The sequence below is a fragment of the Syngnathoides biaculeatus genome, chromosome 5, assembly GCF_019802595.1.
Source record: "Syngnathoides biaculeatus isolate LvHL_M chromosome 5, ASM1980259v1, whole genome shotgun sequence".
Lineage (NCBI taxonomy): Eukaryota > Metazoa > Chordata > Actinopteri > Syngnathiformes > Syngnathidae > Syngnathoides > Syngnathoides biaculeatus.
This window is the reverse complement of record NC_084644.1, coordinates 116,566-139,316: the sequence shown is the minus strand read 5'-3', so window position 1 is coordinate 139,316 and position 22,751 is coordinate 116,566. Positions and strand designations below refer to the sequence as shown.

At 44.4% G+C, this 22,751-nt stretch overlaps 1 protein-coding gene across 1 annotated transcript; it reads right to left on the bottom strand.

Moving 5' to 3' along the window:
- Nucleotides 1–127: 127 nt before the first annotated feature.
- esr2b (estrogen receptor 2b) lies at nt 128–20,739 on the bottom strand. Its single transcript, XM_061821306.1, has 10 exons — nt 20,524–20,739; nt 10,666–11,120; nt 8,159–8,334; nt 5,923–6,039; nt 5,472–5,786; nt 4,220–4,358; nt 3,331–3,464; nt 2,796–2,979; nt 1,485–1,709; nt 128–603 (listed from the first exon to the last, which is right to left on the bottom strand). Exons 2-10 carry the CDS (start codon nt 11,052–11,054, stop codon nt 591–593), a joined length of 1,692 nt encoding a protein of 563 aa, XP_061677290.1. The 5' UTR covers nt 11,055–11,120; nt 20,524–20,739; the 3' UTR covers nt 128–590.
- Between the last annotated feature and the right edge of the window lie 2,012 nt (nt 20,740–22,751).

Here is a 22,751-nt window from a genome sequence, read left to right as displayed (position 1 = left end):
AATCAAAAAACAGCGCAAGATTTTCAACAGTAATTGTGTGTGCAGTTTGTGTAACAATATGAACATAATCCTTCATAGAATGTTGAATTTAACATAGCCAAGGAAAGAATTTGTGACAATACACAAGTCAAGTGTGCACTGTTTATTTGGCTACACTTTGATTTCTGGAACAAATGTACGAAAACACTTTCAATAAAGGCATCATCAGTGGGGTGCGCTTAAGTATTGCAAAGAACAGGACTTAGCATGCACAGACTACGAGCGGTAGGAAAAGCGATGACAACTATACAAAGTGACCCACTTTCAACAAGTTCCACAAGCAAAGACGCCGATTAAAAGTTCAAAACTGCAAAATTCTCAGATAACATGAAGGCCAAAATTGGCCTTTTGTGTTCCAATGGGTCAGTAATTTGAATTTAGCCGTTACAAATGAAGTGCAAAGTTTGTTCCGGCTGTTGCTTGAAAGAGCAAGTAAAATGTGTCATGCAAGTCAGCACCAGGTTTGCCATGAAGTTTTGAGTTTTGAGGTGGAGACAGACAGTGAAAGCGGCCACCTTCCTTTCCCCACGACACAGGACAGCTCCGCCGACTCACCACGGGATGCTACGAAGAATAGTAACGTTTCAGAGAACGTGACACAGTGTGGCCCTTGTCATGACAACCACAGTGGCGGCTTCATTTATGATATGGAAACGTCAACGGAGGAGATGGATGATTTGGAAAAATAATCATCCAAACGGTTCCAGGACGTCGCAAACTTTCAACTTTGGGCGGGAAACCTCAAGAACATAAAGAGCAAGCTTTCATTTGAATGACGACTCGACAACTTTTTGATAGGGGGACACGCCGAGCCCTTTTTTCAGTTCAGTCTGCCGTGCAAATTAGTTTCCACGGCGACATCGTCGAAAAGGCCAAAGTTGCGAGGGGCGGGGTCACCCAAATCCAATGACCACGTCTCTGCGGGGAACAAGCTGGAAACCAATCGTACAGAAATGAGTTCCACCATGTGTATTAGCTTAAAAAAAACAACTTGATAGGGGTACATCCATTTTCTTCCCCTTCTCTGAGGTCGGGTCACGGCGGCAGGGAAGCCCAGACTTCCCGCCCAACACCAAAAAAGACAGCATCATACAATATAAATACAATTTTCTTTCCATCGACATTTCCTGACCGATTGCAACCGTTCCGAGCCTAACATTTCGCACCACACTGCTCCACTTTATTTATTCCACAGCATTTAAGTTGACCTTTCCACATTCACACACAACTTTGACCCAAATCAAATTCTTTTGTTTCCATTATGTATGTGCCCGCTTGTTTGGAAATAAGTCAAATCGCGTCAAGGAAAAAGGAAGACAAAAACTTGGCCACAATTGGACATGAGATTTTGGTGAAAAAATGTATGTCAAGGCCACATTGCCCAGCCTGAGCTGGAACACTTTGTTAAAAAAACGACGATGACAAAAGGATTTGGCGGGCCTCACCCGTCGCTCACGTGAGCGAGCGCCATCTTGGGGTGCCTGGCGTGTCCGGCGGAGGGCAATTCAGTCGTGCGGCAGACCAAGCGTCGGCCGTACGCGTCCGACGCCGTGACGCCGGACATCTGCGAGCCGCCCGACGTGTTGGCTTCCAACATCTCCAGGAGGAGGTCATAGACCAAGACCACGTTCTTCCGCTTCATGTTGGACAGATGGTCCATGCCCTTGTTGCTATGGAGATGACAAACACAGTCAGCAACTTTCAAGATGCAGAATACGTGAAGCCGGTTGCATGTCGTCGCTGCCGGGAAGAATCCTCGCATCTCCGAAAGAAAACGGTCGCTTTTGTCCGGTTGAAACCACGTTTACACATACATTTGGGCGAGAAAAATGGATTTTGTAAATGACATTTTCCAGTTTTATCAGTTATCTCTTCATGCGAGAATAACACCGGTGAACAACAAATTTGTTCTGTCATTTCTTTATTTATTATCTTTAGGGCGGAACTGTGGGTCAGCCGGAACGCGTTGGCCGCACAGTTCCAAGGTCCCGGGTTCGATCCCGGCCCCGCCTGTGTGGAGTTTGCATGTTCTCCCTGTGCCTGCGTGGGTTTTCTCCGGGCACTCCGGTTTCCTCCCACATTCCCAAAACTTGCAACATTAATTGGACACCCGTCGGTGTGATTGTGAGTGCGGCTGTTTGTCTTGATTGTCTTAAAACGGTGGTGAGGGGGGGGGGGAAATGATGGCGGATGAGAGACAGTGGCCCTGAACAGACAACAGGAAGCAGAACAAATGAAGATGTTACGGTTCTCTCGGGGGGTGAGCAGGTTGGAGAGGATTAGAACTGAGCTCAAAAGAGGGACGAGGTTAGGGTTAGAAGGGAGCTGATGGGTCGACACAAGGTCGAGGATAAATGCCAACGGGTGGACACAGCTAACAAAATGAGCACACGAGACGTGGAAAACATGAACCAAAAACTTACCCAACCAAAACGTAGACCATAACACCGCACCCCCAAATAATTAACGACATTTTGGTTACAATTTTTTTTTTTTCCCCCAGTCCCCAGCTTGCTTCTATATTTATCTATTTATTTAGGAGTGGGGCAATTTTCAATGAATAATAAATACATGAAATATATTATTTGTGAATTTCCGCTACTTGTGGCCGGGCCGGGTCAGCCCCCTATGCCGAGGAATGTTAATGTGAAGCGTACGGGTGTTCTTCCCCACAGCAACAACATTCGTCACGTCCAAATAACGCCTGGCGCAAAGGCTCGGTGCGCATTGGGAGCATAAAAATAAGCACAGCAAACCTGACATGTCGGATGTGAGACAGGAGCATGGTGAGGTGTCCGAGGCGCAGCGTCTGCTGCTTGCTACTCAGGCCCGACTTAGAAATGGACCAGACCAGAGCGTCTATCACAAGGTCCAAAAGACGCAAAAGTTTCTTCCTGCTGGCAAATTCTTCTGCTGTCTGAGGAGAATTCGTGCAAATGTCTAAAATGCAACAAATGAATCTCAATCACAATTTGAAGTCAAAAACTGCCACAATCAAATGCCTAACAAACCAACCGTGATCCCCACCAGGCCATGTAACCTTATCTCTGAACTAAAACCCGAACATAAGGTGAAGGCCCTAATCTAGTCCAGTCGATTGAATTCAATTCAATTTCGACGCCAACCCAAACCCTCAGCGATGCATCCAAATCTTACCGCGAAAACAAACCAACAAGAAAAGATGGCCTGGCTCGAAATTGGAATTTAAACACGAAAGCAGAATTCTAACAAGTGTTAAAACTCCATTTTGAAATCTTGACAATGAAAGATTGGAAAGCATTGCATTCTGACTTGAGTTGAGGAGGATCATGGCCTTCAGGCAGACATATTCTTCACGTTGAAGTTTGAGTTCTCTGAATCGGGACGTTGCCGCCAGCAACATGTCAAAGATCTCCGTGATGCCCTCCACACACTCGCCCTCCTCCCTGGAAAGCACACACAAGAAGACCAGCGGCGGGTCACCCGATTATTTTGCGTCAGGTAGGAGGATAATACATATAAATACAGCCTTGAGATAGGAGTTGATAACCCTTGAAGAAGCACGTCAAGGTTCTGGCGTGGCCGAGCCAGTCTCCAGACCCAAACCCAATAGAAAATCTTTGGAGGGAGCTGAAAGTCCGTGTTTCAAACGTTTGACCTATGTAATTGCAAAGAAAGGCTACTGTACCAAATATGAACATTGGTTTTCTCAGATGTTTCAATACTTATTTGCAGCCGTATCACACAAATAAATCGTTAAAAAAAAAAATCATACATTGTGATTTCTGGATTTTTCTTTTTTAAATGATATTTCTTACTGTGGACATGCACCTATGATGAAAATTTCAGACCCCTGCATGATTTCCAAGTGGTAGATCTTGGAATATACCAGGGTGTTCAAATACTTATTTTCTTCAGTGTACAAAAGGAGGAAGCGTCATGAATGTCCGTTTGCTATCTTTATGCCTTCAAGGTCTGAGCTGACGTTTATTAGCGCAACACAACCGCACGTACGTACGTACCTTCGTTCGTGTGTGTGTGTGTGTGTGTGTAGCCTTGAGTGAATGACAAACCAAATTACGTCAGACAACAATCACAGAATTTAGGACAACATGAAAAAACAGCCCCTGAAAACACTCCCAAGCTTAACTTTTGCGAACAGGGCACATGTGGACAAAGGGTGGACTGGTAGCCATCAGACCTGTTGACTTTGAAGTCAGGTGAGAAGATGAGCTTCCCAGGATGGTCGACCGATCGCCACATGAGACCCAACATGAGGATCTCCAGCCAGCAGCACTTCAGCAACTGGATCTGGTCGCACAGACTCAGCTCCACAAAACCTCAACACACAGACCCGGAAAAAAGACTCTTACGCATACACCCAAACGCCAAAATAAAAATACAAATATGACAAACAGAAAAGCAGGAATCTCATTTGAGATGCACAAAACTGATCAGAGACGCCAAAAAGTTTGGGGAATTTGCGTCCACTTACGCAGAACGTTGCTTCACGACGCATGTGTGCAAGACTCCAATGAAGCGCAGTTTGCGGGGTTGAAATTGACAAATTCATCAGGAAAGAAAATCATCTTAATGCTTTCAAAGATCCAATCGGATGAAATATACACAGGGAACGTGCTGCAAAGCAGCACAGAAAAAGCAAACCAAACAGAAAGCAAACAAAAGCCCAACAGATGCACACACTCTGGACGTGCAGTTCAGATAGCAGGGCTGGGAGAAAGTTGCCATTAGCTGTATTTATGACAGTACGTGAAGTGCAATCATTTCAATACAGTAAGTTATTTGTGTTATGTTATGTTTTTCTACCACACCGTCATGTAATGTTGATTTCACCTAAAAACGTAGGTCAGTGGCCAGCCGGCCCGTGAGTGCCTTGAAGTCTTTGGTCTTAAATACGAGAAAATATGTCTGCAAAAATAATTGAGTATAGAGTACACAAGTACACGCAATCAATGAAGTCATGTAAACAGACACATTGCTCCATCTTGTGACTTGTGATCTGTGATTTGATTTTTTGAAATTCGCTGATTGGTGTTCAGTCCTAAAAATTCTGGTAACGTAAAGCCCAATTGCAATGTTCAATCATGCAAGGATGTCTTCCAAGTCCAGACTCGCTCCAATGCGCCGAAATATCCTCCGAGTAGTCTTTACCCAGATTTGATCGGCCAATTTTTTTTTGCCGGTCGGCTTCGATGTCACAATTTGCCGAGCCGATCAGTGTCTCGGAGAAAGTCGCCGTCTTTCACAGTACATACGAAACAAATATTGTGCACTTTTTCGTCAAAGACGACGACGACATCTTTACAAAGCCAAACACGCTCATCTCACTCCCTGTCTGAGTGTCAACAAACGCTATTTCCCTGGCGGCGGTAACGAGACGAGCTGCGTACGGTGACCGGCGAGGGCGAGACGCCCCGTCGCGTCGTCATTACCTGGTATCTTCTTGGCCCAGCTGATCATGAGGACCAGCTCCTTGTCGGCCAGGTTGGTGAGCGACGTCATCATGCTGGCCTCGGTGAACGGCTTCTTCAGCTCCTCCATCAGGTAGATGTCAGGCGGTTCCGCCTCCACGATTCGTGCGATGAACTCCTCGGGGCTCATCTGGGGGGCGAGCGGGGCCTCCGGGTGCACGTGGCGCCCGGCCCGGGCCGCCGGCCCCACACCCGCCCGCGCCAGAACCCGGGGCTGCGGCGTCCCCCGGCGGTGTTGGCGGACGCCGCGGTAGCTGCAGCGCTCGCGCCTCACGCCTGAATCATCATCACAGAATGAAGAAAACAAAAAGGAAGAACAAGACGACGACATAAGATGGATTGAACGCCATCGACGTTGACGGTTAGGTTAACCCACGATTTGAAGTTAACATTCGGGGGATGCAAGACGTACCAAACTTCATCATGCCAACTTCATAGCATTTGCGCAGGCGGCAGGCCTGGCAACTTTTGCGGCGGTTCTTGTCGATGGTGCACTGGTTGGTGGCAGGACAGATGTAATCGTTGTGTCCTATGAATGGGAAGGGGCAGAAGTGGGAATAAGTCACATGACCAAGTCTCAAAGCTAAGCTTGCACTTCGCAAGTTAGCGTGGCCAACCATCAAGCAATCTGCGTGGAGACGGCTCATTAACCCAGTTGAAGCAAGTCTTAAATCTAGTGGCACATTCTTGCTCGATCACAACGCATACCCGCACATTTGGAGACTTGGAGCTCGGAAAGCGCAACGAAACATTCGGCCACTCTGCGGTCGGAATGCATTTTTGGCCAGTTCGGCCGTGCTGCGGTCAGCGCAATAAATAGCCACAATAAATTTGTTCTTCGCTTAGTGTTACCAAATTAATCAACAACCATTTTCGAAATGGACAAATTGCTTCAAAACCTTGTTGAACGTCCTCGGATGGCAGTCTCTCAAAACAAACTTCTCCAATTTCTGGTGTCCTCCAAGAAAGCAGACTCATTATCAATGTTTTTTTTTTTTTTCCCTTCCAAATTAAGACATGCAAACAATCTTCTTTTTTGGCAAAACTAACACTAAAACTAACCCTTTTGACTTTTTGATGGATGTTACGGTCCAAACCGGGAACTGAATCATCTTTCGTTTCTTCTACTTTATACATTGCCTGCGCTGTCAGTTTGAAACAATGTCCTCTTTAGATAGGATGGAATAAAAAAAAAAAAAAAAAACATTGTTTGATCGGATTCATTGAATAATTTGCGAAAAATTATCACAGAATTGAAAGATCCCCCCCCCCCCCCCGAAAAAAATAAAATGCATTGACTTGCCAAGTCGTGTACGCCAAGCGTAAGCCAAACAAGCAAGCAAGCATGAGCTTCAATTGACCCCTCCGTATAAATGGCGTCATCCGCGTCGCTGACCAATCAGAGGCCAGAGATCTGCATAAACCACGCCCCTTCCCTCAGACAACGTTGCATGGTCCAGTATAGCTTTTGTTAGCGTTTTATCGCGTATTTGGGTTCTTTAACAATAGATATGGTTAGGAGGTGTAGTCACGGACTTTGTAATAGTGACGACAGGTATCCTGAAGGGCTAGTTGGTGGCGTTCGATTCGTACCCTTTACAAAACCGAAGACCCAGTACGAAAAATGCCTTCGATGGATCAAACTTTGTGGAAGATCGTATGATCAACTGAATCCATCTAAAATCAACCGGAACAGATATGTTTGCACCAAGGTATGCCCTATATTTGATTTTCAATACATGTCTCGTACAAATGAATTAGCAGTTCTTCGCTTGCATAACACAGCTACGTGTGAACGATTGACACACTTGATCTGTGTTGAGCGATATTTTGCGATGATCTGACTGCACAAACGTGTCCCTTTGTTCGCGGCTACCGAGCTAAGCTAAACCGGACGAGCGAGTCCTAAAAGCCTTCGACGTGCACAGAGACACCAAGACTGAAGTAAGGATGTTTGAGGACACTAAAGTAGTGATTGTCGTACTCGGTCGGGACTTATGTAGGTTCGGCACCAATTCAAGAATAATTATTGAGGGGAGCACGTGACGTTACACAAAGAAAACGAGAGAAACAACTCGTAAATCAAGCCTCGCCTTCTTCTTTTCCTTCATACGGCGGTTCACAAACGGCTATCCAGATACACATACACATTCTGCACACAAGTGTGACGTGTAACACGAAAATAGGAAACTGTCAATGACGAATTCGTCTTTGGGTTATAATATATTATATTATGTGGCTTCTCGGTCTTCCTCTGACTCCGGAAAGATCTCGCGCTAATATCGATGGTTTCTCCGTCGATACGCATGTAAATACCATTGAAATAGCCCTCGCTGAAAAACTTGAAGCCCTGCTGTCTGCTTTTCAACGATATTTCACTATTCGCTAAGAATGCGAGTGAGTAATCAGCTGGTAAATCGGACAATTTCGTTCTAGTCTTTTCTTCCTGCGCCGCCATTTTTGCCAATTGTTTGTCTGAGTTTGGCACACGCGGGGTGACGTAACTTCAGGAGGCGTGGTTAAGTGCCCTGTACGGAGGGGTCAATTGGCCACATGACTGACAGGACCACAGTCAAGTCACGTGACCGGACGGCACCCACGGCCACAGTTCCGCCGTGTGTTCCCAAGAGTCCGCTAACACTTATCACCTTGAATGCTCCTCTTGAAGAAAGCCTTGCAGCCCTCGCAGGACCAAACTCCGTAGTGATATCCCGAAGCGTAGTCGTGGCACACGGCGCAGAAGTGCGTATCGGACTTGGCGCCGCTGCAGCACACGCCGCCCTCGGATCTCTTGGCCATTATTTTGGAACAAGCCAGGACGCCGCTGCAAAAGAGGACAGCTTGACATATGGACGTCCAGGCGGCGATCATCTCACACATCAAAACCGCGACACCACAGCTGACTCCCAACATGCTTTGCTGATACGCTAGCGATAAGAACGTCTGCCAGGATCATCCACTTGCCTCACGCTAACTGTGCGTCTTTTTTCAAATCCATTTTCATCCCGACTTAAAAAACGAAAATGGCTCTCCAAGGAATCATCCCCAACTGATCAATAACGGAAATGACTGTAAATAGTTTTGACAAACACACCCACACTTTTTTGATAAAACGCATTGACAGAGCAAAGTGTCGTGACCAACAGAAATAGATCATTTTTTTATGACCTGGATCCAACCTGGATTTAAAAACATTGATCCTTGGAGCTGACCTCACCTGGGTTGGCAACTTCTTCCATTTGTTTGCAGCATAATAGCTAAATGCTGCTTCACCATGTTTGCTTTGGACTCTGCGCTCCACTATTTGACCCGAGTCAGTCGATCTCAGAGCTCTACCGGGTTTGTATTCTGTAAGCATTTCTTTCATGTATTCAGGACATAAATCGCTTAGTGATTTATAGACCAGTAGCGGAACTTTAAAATCTATTCCAAAGATGACTGGAAGCCAGTACGAGAACTTTAGGATTAGAGTTTTATGCTCTGACCGCTTTGTTCTGGTCAGAACGTGAGCTGCAGCATTCGGCATGAGCTGCAGCTGATTAATACTCTTTTTGGGGAGTCCAGTCAGAAGACCACGACAGTAGTCAAGTCTACCGCAGATAAAAGCATGATTGAGCTATCCTGGTCTGCTTGACACATACAAGCCTTCACTCTGGATATGTTTTTCCAGATGGTAAGAGGCAGTTTTTGTGACTCATTTGATACGACTGTTGAAAGTCAGGTCGGAATTAAGGTTTCGGACTTGGTCTGTAGTTTTTAAAGAAAGAGAGACAAGGCCAGAGACTAACAGCAATTCTCCTTTCTTTCTTGCCAAAAACAATTGTTTCAGTTTTCTTATGGTTTAGTTGAAAACTTTTGGCTCATCCAGTTATTTATCTGCTTCAGACAGTGGCACAAAACTTCAATTGAACTGGAGACTTTTTCCCACTGCAATCTGCTACTGTATGCTGTCAGAGAAAGATCGCAAGAGAGAGCAACTGAGAGACAGAAAGAGGGGAAGAAAAAGCGCTGCTGTCCATGTCCAATGTGGATCATTTGAATTGGAGTTCGAAGCGACCCACTGCTTTGTTAGAAGTGGCTGTCTGCTGCAGCAGAATTAAGGCTTTTGCCAGATAAGACACGGGATACTATCCACAGCATCATAGCTACATTTGCAGCTCACAGACGGGCCACTACTCGTTCATTTTAAATTGGAACAGAGGTAGAGGCTGAAAGCAGCTGCAGTGCCCAATACCTTTCCTACGGCCATCGGGGCCTCTCTGTATATCCATTGCACGGCTGCTGTTTGGATGCTCGTGTCGTCGCTGTTCCCATCTTCTGATCCACTAGAAGATGTACGGATTGATGATGCAAAGTTCAGTTGGGTGCTCCTGCGAGTCAATATCCTCGTCCTCCTCTCATTCCAACACGTGGCTTGCCATTGCGCAAAGAGTGGAGCATGTCGTGTCGGTCGACTGCAGCGTCGCTTCTGGATGCTCTTGTGGTGGCCAGAGGAACCACAACCCGGTGTCTTGATTGTGAGATACGCTCGGCAAGTCCTCAAAAAAACTCCTTTTTAACTCAACTATAGTTGACAACCTGCTTGGTGTTATATGCGTCCATTACATTAAATATATATATATATAAAAAAAAAATGCCCATCTTTTTCATGCGACCTTTAATTCCACAGACAAGCTAGGCTAGACCCTCTTCCAAATGTACCCCTTGGAAAAAAAATGGCGATAAAAAGCTTGGATTCCATTTTAGCAATATAAACATTCACAGCAGTGAGTCAGTTACATGAAAAATGATCATTTCCTGCAGTCCCCTGATGACCTTTCAGCGTGGTGGGGAAGTCATGGCCAAAGAGAGAAATGGTACCTTTCAACACTGGTTGGGAAGCCACTTGAAACAAAGGGTCGGTCGTGCCCATAATTTCATAAATGAAAAAAGCAGGTATTAGCCAACTGCTTGTGTTGAGTGAGGAAAAGCAAACTACGGTACCGTGATATAGAAAATCAATGCCATACATTATGACATTGAACTGAATGATAATCAAATCGAATCGTGAGACCAGTCATGGTTCACACGTTTGACGACAGCTAAGATTACCATCAATGTAAACTCAACAAATCGTAAAAATAGTTAAGTAGTAATTGGTATGGTTTGGACCCACCTGTTGGCACCCGGGGCTTTGGACTCCATCAAGTGGGGGGCGGCGTGGCCATGAGCGAAACACGGGGGGCGGCGCACGGCAAGCGGCGGCTCGGACCAGAAGGCTGACGGCGCATTTTCGGCAGGCGCTTGACCGTAACTCAGCGCCGAAGAGCCGTAGAAGGCCAGGGTGGCGTGCCCGTACTCGTGGTCGCCGTCGGCGTAAGGCGAGCTGACACACACCACGTGGCCACCGTTGAGGCCCACCGGCGGGCTGTAGATAGCGGGCGTGGGCAGCGGCGAGCTGTGGAGCGCCGAGGTCTCGCTGGAGTCCACTTCCTGAAGCTGCACCAGCGCCAGAGGCTCACTACCCAGCCCGGGAGACGACGCCGACCGCAGCCGGTCCGCCATCGAACACTGGCGATGGACGGGATGAGGATGATGATGGTCTACTGGATCCTCCGATGAAGATGAGTCCTGACACATAAGAAGAAATCATCACAGCACGTTCTCCAAATTACTAAAATGGAAAACCGGTCCAGTTTCGCTCAGCAGCTTCAAAAATGAATATTTCGTCCGTCTGTTAGCCGAGCCACTTTAAGGTTGCGGGAGTGCTGGAGCCCGTCCCAACCATTTGCAGGCCAGAGGTGGGGTAGACCCTAAACTGTTTGTCAGCCAATCGCAGGGCACATGGAAACAACCAACCATTGGCACTCACAATTCCGCCCATGGGCAATATAAAGTCTCCAATTAATGCATGCTTTTGTTTACATAAATTCCTTGTTTGTTACATGTAACACCCCAGAAGCCCCGCAACAGACCACGCATCTGTCCACGCCATCACAGTGCCCCACATTCAACAGAAGACGTTGTGCCAGGTCTTGACCTTGTTGTGTCGTTTGCTTGGTGAACTACACTAAAACGTCACTTGCGCCTAAATTAAAAACAGCGGCCAATGCGGAAGTCGAAGTCGTAGTCTCGCGTACGAAAGAGTTGAAAAATAAGCAAGAATTGCTAAATAAAAGTTACGAGCTGCATTTAGACCATAGTGACGGGTTATGTTTGAGGCGGTTTCTCATTTAATCTGTACGATTCACCTGAATGATTACTTTTGATTTTAAAACGGTGGATTTCACTGAAATGTGACCCGTTTGCATGATTCTCCTGCGCTGATAAGCACACTCCGCATTCGATGCAGACCAGAGTCAGTGTTGCCCGCCGGAGATCGGAAGCATCGACAACACATGACAATTTAGCGCGAGCGGGAGCCGCACGGGAGGCCGACTCTGAGCGCTCCAACCCGGGTACTCGCGATAACAATGAAAAACAGCACTGCACTGAGGGGCTGCACAACATATTGGTTGCAATAAATGCAGCCCAAAATAGTGAACACAAAAAAAATTGAATAAAAAGCTCAAGAGCTTCAAATACACAGTATTAGTTAATGTAGTCGTGTAATGCAGCCCTATGGAGGCGCAAGCCAGTGCAATGTGTAGGCCAGTCCAAAGGCCAGATAATTGCTGAGGGTTGCGTCAGGAAGGGCATCTGGTCATCTAAAGCAGTGCTTCTCAAATGGTACTCTGCGAGGGGGAGCGCGCGTGACCCTGGGGAACATGTTTTTTTTATGTGTGTGTGTGGCCGCAATGGAATAAAGTGTAACTGCACATCCGCTACAGTAGTTGGCAGTGGGGCCCTTCTTGTCAGAGTGTGCGCAGGGAGTGTTGGCTCTATGTGGTTTATAGTTGCACCGAGCAGGCGATCTGAAGTAGAGTAAATAAACCCGCGAGAGACAACGTGATTTTTTTTCAACAAGGATGAAAAGAAAGGCGGTGAGAGACGAAGAAAATGGGCCAAAATAATACCCGAAAGCTAAGATGAGGAAATATGACGAAGCGTATGTAGCGCTTGGCTTCACTGTGACTGCAGTGGGAGATGACGAAAGAAAGAAATGTTGGCAGCATGAAGCCAAATCAATTAATGCGCCACTTCAAGCCCAAGCGACATGCCTATAAACATTCTAAAATATCGTGTAAAAAAATACATATAACATCAATGTCTATTCAAAAAAATAAATATGAGCGGCGAGTGTATCATCCATGCGCAAAATTGCACAAGTCGACATGGAAGTGGGAGCCATATTGCCTGCAACGTCATCAGCAGATGGCACACTGGGACATTCGCCACTGAAAACACGGAGCGGCACCTCCTATGGGAGAGGAACAACAGAGATTTTCGGATTTTTCCGACACCCCTTCTGACACGGAAGCTCTTTTCGAAGAAGAGATCGTCTCACAATAGAGTGATGTGACCGGGGCGATATTACCCTATCGTTTCCAGCCATATTTAGATGATGTGCGGATCGCCGCTAACTAACAACAGCCCATGATGAACGGCTTAGAGACGGTGGCACTGAAGAGAGAACAGGAAGCAGAAGTGGAGGTGGGAGAAAGGAAGACGTTGACGTTCTCGCTTGGAGTCAGCAGGTTGGCCAGGTTTAGAAATGAGCTCATTAGAGAGACAGACAAAGTTGGATGTTTTGGAGACAAGGTTGGAGAGAGCAGACTTTGATGGTTTGGACATGTCCAGAGGTGAGAGAGTCCGACGATGGAGCTGCCAGGCAAAAGAGTGACAGAGAGGAAGACCGAAAAGAAGCTTAAGGGATGTCGTGAGGGAAGACGTGAGGGCAGTGAGTGTTAGAGAGGAAGATGCAGGAGATAGATTTACAGGGAAAAAGATAACACGCTGCGGCGACCCCAAACGGGACAAGCCGAAAGGAAAAGAAGGTATGTATAAACAGAAACATTTAAATAATGAATATCGGCATCATTAATACAGTCTTTGAAAATTATGTGAGACCCTTATTGTTTCTCGTTCATTTTGAATGGCAGGTGCCACTGAAGGGGCCTTTGTTTGGACAAATCTAATGAGATCAATTAAAAAAATAGCTCATAAGAGTTTATTCATTCTAGACATTTTCCATGGTTTTCTTCATGATAACCCATATTATATTTGATAATGCAATTATGTTTTCTATTATTCAAGTAAAATGTCTTTTGAGGTAACAGGTATGATAATGGAAATGGAATTAGAAATTTTGAAATAATGTATATATATAAATAAAATGAAAAATAAATAATAAAATAAATTGTAAATAAACCAAATGGAAAAAAGGAAATGCAACAAATAAGGGTGCTGTCATTTTTTTCACAAGTGAATACATGTACAAATCGGTACAGTCGTCTATACACACATAAATGTTTGCCCTTAATATATATATATGGTAATGCAGAAATTGATCTAATTTTTAGAAAAATTATAATAGCAATGGACTAATGCCCTTCTGACATTTTTAATATTATTTAATTGTGGTGTTTTGAATTAATCAAAAATATATCCAAATATATTAATACAAAAGTATTTAAAGTTGTTTTGCCAATTTTCATTCCACTGCTTTAGCCGCTGTTTTCAATTTTTGCAGTGGAACCGTTTCAAGGCATCGGGGTACTTTATGCGGGTATCGTATCGAAGTCAGAATTCTGGTATGGTGACACCGCGAGTTGAGACCTGGAAGTCAAATTACACAGACCGCTGCTGTGCTGCAATTCTGTCCACTGGACAAAAGAGTGAACGTACGCTTCAAGTCAAACAGTCGTGCGGTCGATGACCTCACGGTCGTCAGCGGCCCGGCAGGTCGGGTCAAACCGGCCTCAGGAAATGTACGCTACTCGGGCAAAAGAGATCTGAGCCCATCACTTGGAATTTTCTCAGCTTCTCACTCAAGATCAACCCGTCTTGTCGCTCTCTTAATTTATCGAAGTGGGGGTCCACAAGCGGTAGTTTGGGCTCCTCCAAATTACTTTTACATAGCAACACTACGGCCACCAAATAAAACAAACAAATGAATCTTTGCCAAGTGAGCGTTGAAACAAATGAATGCATCTCTTGAGCCAGTAATTAGTTTTAAGGGTCAATGACTTTTTAAAAAGTCACCGTTTCCAAAATACAAAAACTAAAAGCAAAAAAAAAAAAAAACAAAAAAAGCATTCAACACGTCAACATTTGTCTCTTTCAACTCATTTCCCAAGGTGCTAACGGACTAAAAAAATGTTGGGAATGTTGGGAACCACCCAAGTAAACCATACATACAAAAAAACGAACAACAAATACGGAGGAAAAAAAAAAAGAAGTTGTGTAATGTGAAATGACAACGGGAAAGCATATCGAACATGCCAATGCTTTGTACAAAAGCCTTTGTTTACAATTACAGCTTCAAGACACCTCCCGAATGGAGAAATTAGTCGCATGCGCTGCGCCGGTGTGATTTTTGAGTCATTCAGTATGAAAACCTTGAAGCTTCTGTAGGAATCTTTCTATGGATTTCTCAATAGATGGCTAGGCCATTCTAGCAGCTTTTTTCCCCTTCTTTGAAATCAATTGAGAGTTTCCTTGGCAGTATGGTTTGTATCATTATCCTGCTGAAATGTCCACCCATGTTGCATTTTCATCATCTCCAAAGACGGCAGCAGATTTTTGTCTACAATGTCTCGGTATATTTGCTCATTCATCCTTTCTTCAATAATGTGACGTTTAGCAGTCCAATTTGCCGAAAAGCAGCCCCACACCATCGTGTTCCCACCTCCCAACTGTTTCCAGGTGATGTGCGGTGCCATTTCTCCTCCAAATGTGGTGTACATTATGGCATACAAAGAGTTCAATTTTGCTCTCATCAGATCAGACTGTATTCTCACAGTATTTAACCGTCTTGTCCAAAAGTTGTTCAGCAAACTTTAAACGAGCTTTGAGATGGCTTTTTTTTTTTTTTTCCTGCAATGGGGTCTTCCCATGGCGGCAGAGAACCCGAGTTACTGTTTCCCAATGACAACACGATCTGCAAATTACTAGTCGATCTGAAGCTCTCCACAGGTGGTCCTTGGCTCTTGAACAACACTTGTGATTTTTCTTTGCACTCCACTGTCAGAAATCTTTCTGAGCGCACCTGATGGAGGCAGATTTATGGTAGACTGATTGGCTTTCCACTTAAGTATTAAACCTAAACCGTGCTCACTAGAACAATCAGAAGCTTAGCTACGCGCCTGGAATAACATCACGTTTTGCAACAATTAGTTCACAGTAATCTTGGGACAGTTCTCTGCTGTTATCTATCATGGGATGTGGCTTGACTCAAACCTTGCCAATTGCATCTTTTTGTAGGCCATCAGTCAGGACTGAAGCAGCTGATATTTATTTGCACTTTTCAGGGACTGGATTGCTGTGTGATTATTGGTAGATTTTATGTGTTGTCTTGGCAATTGGCACAAACATTGATTGTCTTCCAAAGTAAAAGCAAAAGTTTGAAAATGTCTTCATTTGAAGAAACACACACACACACACACACACAAAAGTCTGCTTTCATGGAGGATTGCAGAAATCAGAGAATATTTACTGTTGACGAACTGAAATTAGAGGATTGATCCAATTTTATTAGTTAAGATAGCCACATGACTGATCGGTTATTGATTAATGTCACAATTGTTAGGTTTAGGTTTGCATCACAAAATTCAAGCTAACATTCTACTATGACAATGCTGTTTTGAAACGAAGGTTCGCTGGGGAGCCAACGCTGTTTACAACCTGAGTTGTGACACAAAAAACGCCAGGAACACTCCAAGCAGGAACGTTATCAGTCATTTCTTAATTTCTCTGTCACTCCTATCATACTCTGTCACGTGTTTTTGTCTGCACATTAAGGACAAAAAAAGCCATCTATGTTTTATTTCCTCATAATAAAAAAACACACACACACACACACCAAGAACAAGTTTTTCATCATGTTTTTGAGATTGTCAGGTGAAAGCTGTAGCTGGCTACTAGTGAGGATCGAATGGGTGGCAACAATGGGAAAGGTTTGGAGGGTAATAGCCTTTCTGCAACATAATATTCGGGTTAGGAGCCAATCGCACAGCTTTGTATGTACTGAATATTTATATTTAACAATAATTCTTTGTATTTACTGCAACGGTCCACTTTGCTGGTAAACAATTGCAACTTCCACACTGAGGGACAATCAAGTTTATGCTATTCAATTCTAGTCTGTCTTCACAATGGATACATATGACAAAGCAAGCCTGCAATGGTATGAATTGAAGATAAAACTGAAATCGTATTTGAAGAAGAAGAAGAAAAGCGCCTTACTTGCGGACGGGCCAGCGCGGCACAACTCCGACGTTCGCCCATGCAAGAGCCGACAGATTTGCACTTGTTGCGAAGGTGTCGCCACATTGAGCTTTGGACGTTCAGATGCCGCTTGTGCCACACGCACGCCGGGCACATCCCAAAGGGCTAAAGGTAACGGGACTCATTGATTTCCACTGTTTCCGCCAGACGAGCTAACCGTTGGGAATCATTCACTCATTCCTGAATCCTTAGACTGTGATTTGCAGTGGAGTGGGGTTTTTAGTCAACTAGAGTATATAGTCCACTGAATAAAACTCATTTGTGGCGATTGGGGAATGGGGAATGAGTGAATAATTCCAAACGTAGGCATGGCGAATCCCCTAATGACTATGTACTTTGGAATTTTTAGAGAACTATCTCAGCTAATATCATTACCAGCTGAAAAGTACCTGCTAATTTGCCTTGCATCTTTCTTCTGCATCCGGTGTGTGGAATATATCTCACGGGCTTTTCCGCCAGTGTGAAGGCACGGTCCACACGCCAGCTCTCAAGTCAGAGAGTATTAAAAATAAATACACACATATATATATATATATATATATATATATATATATATATCACCTACCCCATCTCCCAGTGCGCGCACTCGCGGCCCACAACGAGGCGTTTTAAAGTGGCCACGCCAGCAGAATATCCAAAAGGAAGATGTGTTTTGGGCCAAAGTAAGAGGCCGCGGCACACAAATGCGAATGAACTCTTGCGCATTCTGTAGATTTTCCGGATCTCTTTTTTCGTGAGCAGCCGATGGTCGTGCAGAGGCTTTGCAATATCGCAGATATGACAGACAATCAGAATCCAGAATGCACATAAACTTTAAAACATAAAAAAGAACATTTCTGGGTTTTTAAACATGCGAGAGCATGTCAGCCACTGCCAACCATGCATTATAAAACATGGGAGGGGGAAAGAAATATTTTTTTTCATATCTTCCAATCACATCGATTGCTTAGATCATTTTCAAATGTTTTCAAATAGCCGTTACAATTTGTCCTGAAAACTGACGAAGCAAGAGTGTAGTTCATCATATTATTAAAGCCTTCTGTAAACAACACTCTTCACAGACAATATTTAAAACCGTAACCCCAATATGATTAACATATTGAAAAATATAGAAAAGCACAAGAACAATTTTCAATCAACTATTTTTCTCAGTGTCTTTATGTTTCAAAACTGTACTCTATCAATTGACTTTTGACTGTTGTTGCACAAGAGCGTCTCCAAATACTGAGAGACAAAATTTGTGTTTTTTTTTTTTTTTTTTTTTTTTTTACATACTTTGCAAATGGAGATGATTCTGATTCGGCTGTTATGTACTGTAGCAGGGAGGAGGGGCAGGAGACTCAAACCAGCAGACCAAGCTTAAAACGTGGCTCTGTTTTAGCCATAACACCCCCCCCAAAAAAAAAAAAAAAAAAAAACACAAAAAAGTTTAATGTGATACTCCACAATTTAGTCCAACATGGTTGTAATACCGGAAACACCATTTCAGTCGTTCTCTCAAATGTGTACATGTCAAATATGCGTATACAGTAATTCAGGAGTGGCGAATGATGATGCAGCCACTCCCCACTCCCAAATAGCCAGAAAAGGCTAAAACCCTTCACCAAGGACTCCCAAGCCACTAGAATTGGATTATTGGTCAACTGCCCATACCATAATAAGTGGAATCAAAAAAAAAAACAGCCGTCATCTGCTGTCTCTCAACAAGGACTCAAACTGGCGTCACCGTTTCTCAAAGGTTAACATTGTCATTCATTACAAGCAAAAAACATGTTTGGCTTCATCTTGACAACGCGGATGCCATCCGTGGCAAGAAAAAAAAATGTCAACTTCAAAAGTGGAGAGCGCTCTTGACACAGAAGCCAAAAGTTAGCAAATCAAGAACAAAGAGTGCCAGAAAGAAGAACGTGGACAAACGTGTTTGTGAAGAAGGGAGATTCTATGGTTGACGGCACTTTTGCGGGGGTGGGAAGAAGGAATTGTTGAGCGGTGGCGGCGGCCTTGACGAAGTTAGCCTGGAATGTCTTTTAACGAGATGCCAGAGCGACGCGGAAGAGGATGTGCTGAGCCTCCCCTCCCGCCTCCCCCACTTCCCAACATCCACACGTGCGCAAGTGCAGACAGTCCTGAAACTCCCCCACACACGTTTTTTTCCCCGGCTGGAAAAGCAGGCTGCTGCTGTCGTCTTCTTAGTTTTGCGATGATCTTCGAAGGGATGGAAGGATGACTTCTTCACAAGGCTCCATCCACATACATTAAGTAAAGCATCATAAATAAAGAACCCAAAATCATCACTTAAGAATGGAATTGGGAAGGGAACAAATGTTTTTTCGACGTTTGCATGAAACAAAAAGAAAAATGATTGTGTCGTAACAATGGTTGATCAAAAGGTGCCTAACGCTTCACAAACACCAAAAATGTAATTGCAAAATATGTTTATTTGTATTTATTGATATGAGTGGACGAGTATGAATGTAGAAGCATTGTTCTTGTTATGGTTAAGTATTGCAATTGCATTTGTCATATTTTGACTCGAGGTGTAACAATCACTTAATGGACAACTAAACGCTTATCATATTAACCGACAGCTATTTTGACAATTGTTTCATCGCTCGGACCTCGTCCAGCTTGAAATTGTCCAAATCCTCTCTCTCAACAGTAAACACTGTCCAATTTCTGTCATCCCCCACGCAAGCTGCCCGTTTACGCTTAATAAATAATAATAAAAACTTTCACAAGCATACTTTGGTTTCAGCAACATTCATGGAACAATTATTATTATCAATTACTCTGTGTGATACGCTTGTCCTACTTTTGACTAAAGGGAAGCGCATTTTAAACTGTTTCTGGTCCAATTCATCAATCATTCCAAAAAAATAATTTACAAACAATCAGCTAGCTCACACGTGACCTTTGCCAGAGCCTCAGAGACCTCATGTGGAGGTGAGGTCACACGTGAACGTCATCAGACAATCGGCGATCTCGTTTAGATGTGATGGCACGTGTTAACTTTGTCACACATCCGGCGACTTCGTTTGTACAATCGCCAATGACGGATTACACGGTGATCGTATAATTCCACAGTCAAAATAGTCTAGTGCGGCGTGAAAATGACTTGATTCCAATCAAAGCTTCAAAAATCATACAAAAAAAAAAAAAAAAATCCTTGAAAAACTATTTACTCAAAACCTTTTACGAGTTCATGCAAAGGCTATGAAAACATAAAACATGCAATGTACACAACACACGATTTACAGGACACACACTGTGCATAACGAAACACAATGTGCACAACACAGAATGTCTTTCAAAAATGTACATAAAATAATGTCCACGAGTTACACTGTCAACAAAACACGATGCACACAACACGCGATGTGTCAGTGTACATAATGTAAACACCTCGCTGTACACAACAACACGCGATTCACACTACATGTTGTACACAACACAATGTCGAGAAGGAGCAAAAAATAAATAGATACAAAACACGATGTAAACCAAACCGCAGGTGTGCTGCAAGGGGGAAGGGATATCATGTGAAAGTTTGTAGATTTGACCTGTTCATAACTTTTGCATCCGTTCCACTTTTGAAAAAGGTCACGTGCGCACGACAACCGCCAAAACGACTTTGTCGACCACCAACCTGTCTTTGAAGCTGCCAAAGTGAGCAGAAGATGCTGAGCCTCTCGTCCAGAACAAAAAAACGTCAAACTATTGGTAAATCTTATTTTTAAACAAAAGTCAATGAAAACGGCAAAGTGGACAAAGGACCCGCACGACAGCAGAAAATATGTTCCACGCGTGGAAACTTATGCTCCGCCGAGCGGGCTCTTTTTCACTTCTCCGCTTGAGGCCGGCAGCTTTTTTTTTTTATTTGTGTCATGAGCAGGGATTGTGACGTCACGAAGCACGCCCCCATCAGGAAGCGCTGCCTGCCCGCTCGGAGTCCGTGTGCGGTGCGAGTAGACAAAAGCGAGGAGGAGGTGCGCCACCTTTGACCCAGAAGTGATCAATCTTTTGGTTTGGTTTGGTTTGGTTTAGAAAAAAACCCAACTGATGACAACACAACACAACAAAGACTCCATTCACGAATACAGTACAAGTACTTCAAAATATTTTGAGGCAATGCGCATCTGCATGACTTAATATCAAAAGACTTGAAGTGATGCCTGCGACTGGCTCGCGACCGGCTCAGGCTTAAAGGAATATAAGAGTTTGAGCTTAAAGTAGTTCATTAGATGTTGCTGCATCCTGTGTATGAAAGTGTGAGACTGTAAAGTGCTGAGCGTGTGACTGGTGGAACGAAACAGGGTACGTGGTGCAAGATTGGAATGTTTTAGAACAGACGGCGCGAACTGCAAGGAGGATGCGGAGACGGGAGGACTCGGAGGCAGTTGCTGGAAAAACTACTGTCAGGAAACCACCACCAGGAGGAGCCAGCACGCGATTCTGCAGGGGAGGAGTCGGGCCGACATCCGGCGGACCAAAGGAGACCAATGAGAGAGCGCCAAGGATACCCGCGGGAGACACAGAACCAATAGTGACTCAGGAGATTGTACTTTGACATTGTTCTGGGAAACTCGGATGTAGAGGACGTCGGCTGGTGGCAACAGAGACGTAACGGGGTTGTAATGAGACCCAGGTGCGTGTGGAAGGAATAAATCCACTCGTGTGTGTGAAAATGCCGGCTTCCTGATACCTTTCTATTGCAGAACGATTGTTGGATGAGTGGCAGTTGGGTAAGGTCACAAATTGGAGTCAGATTACTAACTTAAGTTTGTGATGATTTAGAAATATAAAATTTCCAACAGGCTGTACACCGCCTCTCTTCACAAGACAGGCTTCAGCAAGCTAACACCCCTTGTGAGGATTAGTGATGGTCACGGCAGTTCTTTTGAGTGTAGCGAATGACTCGAATCAGTTCCTTAAAAGGATTCGTTCCATTTTTTTTTTTTTTTTTACAGAATCATGAAGTTCTTTTTCATAAAATAAAACAAGTGCTTGCTCATTCCGTTAATGATCAATTCCTGAGGCTCACACGTTCACTCAACACATTTACCAAAACAAGATATGCTTGTATTTTAAAGTGGGGAAAGTGGGGCGATTAAAAAAAAAAAAAAAAAAAAAAACAACAACTTTGGGTCCACCTCACCTCCACGGTGAAGTGTTCAAGGCATGTCCCACAGTGAGGAGACCTCAGGGACGTTCCGGGACACGCCGGAGAGACGATTTTCCTCAGCTTGCTTGGGAACACCTCGGGATCCCCTCGGAAGAGCTAGAGGAGGAAGTCCCTGCTAAACTTATTGCCCCCGCAACCCGACTTAGGATAAGCTGTAGAAGAGGGAGGGAGGGATGGACGGAAAGGACAGAACGCTTCAACAGTTCCGTTTTCCACCACCAGGCAACTCGCTGGCGCACGCAGGCTGGTGGCGGCCAGGCAATGGAAGGAATCATTTAAGAAACTGATTCGGTTCAGTTTGTTCACTTAAAAACTTTGCGTAACATAACAACACTATTGAGGATAAGTAAATGAATGAACGAATGACGGTTGCACCAGATTTAACAGAAAGCTCATGTTTCATCTCTAGTCCAGAACACAAAATAGGGTTAAAACAGAAGTTCAACTCCGAACGCCTGAGGATCCACACGCACAAGACGCTGCCGCCGCTGGGGATTGTGTGCTATAGATTCTGATGAAGACACAAAACTACTCGTCGATACGTTAATCGATCAGCACACACAGATAAGTATATATTTTATTAATATATTATTTGGATTGAAGAGAATTTATTCAGAGGTGTTACTACTCCATTTTGCTCAGGGGCCTCAAACACCTGGGGAATATCCCCCTAGGCCCAAAGCGGCCTTTAG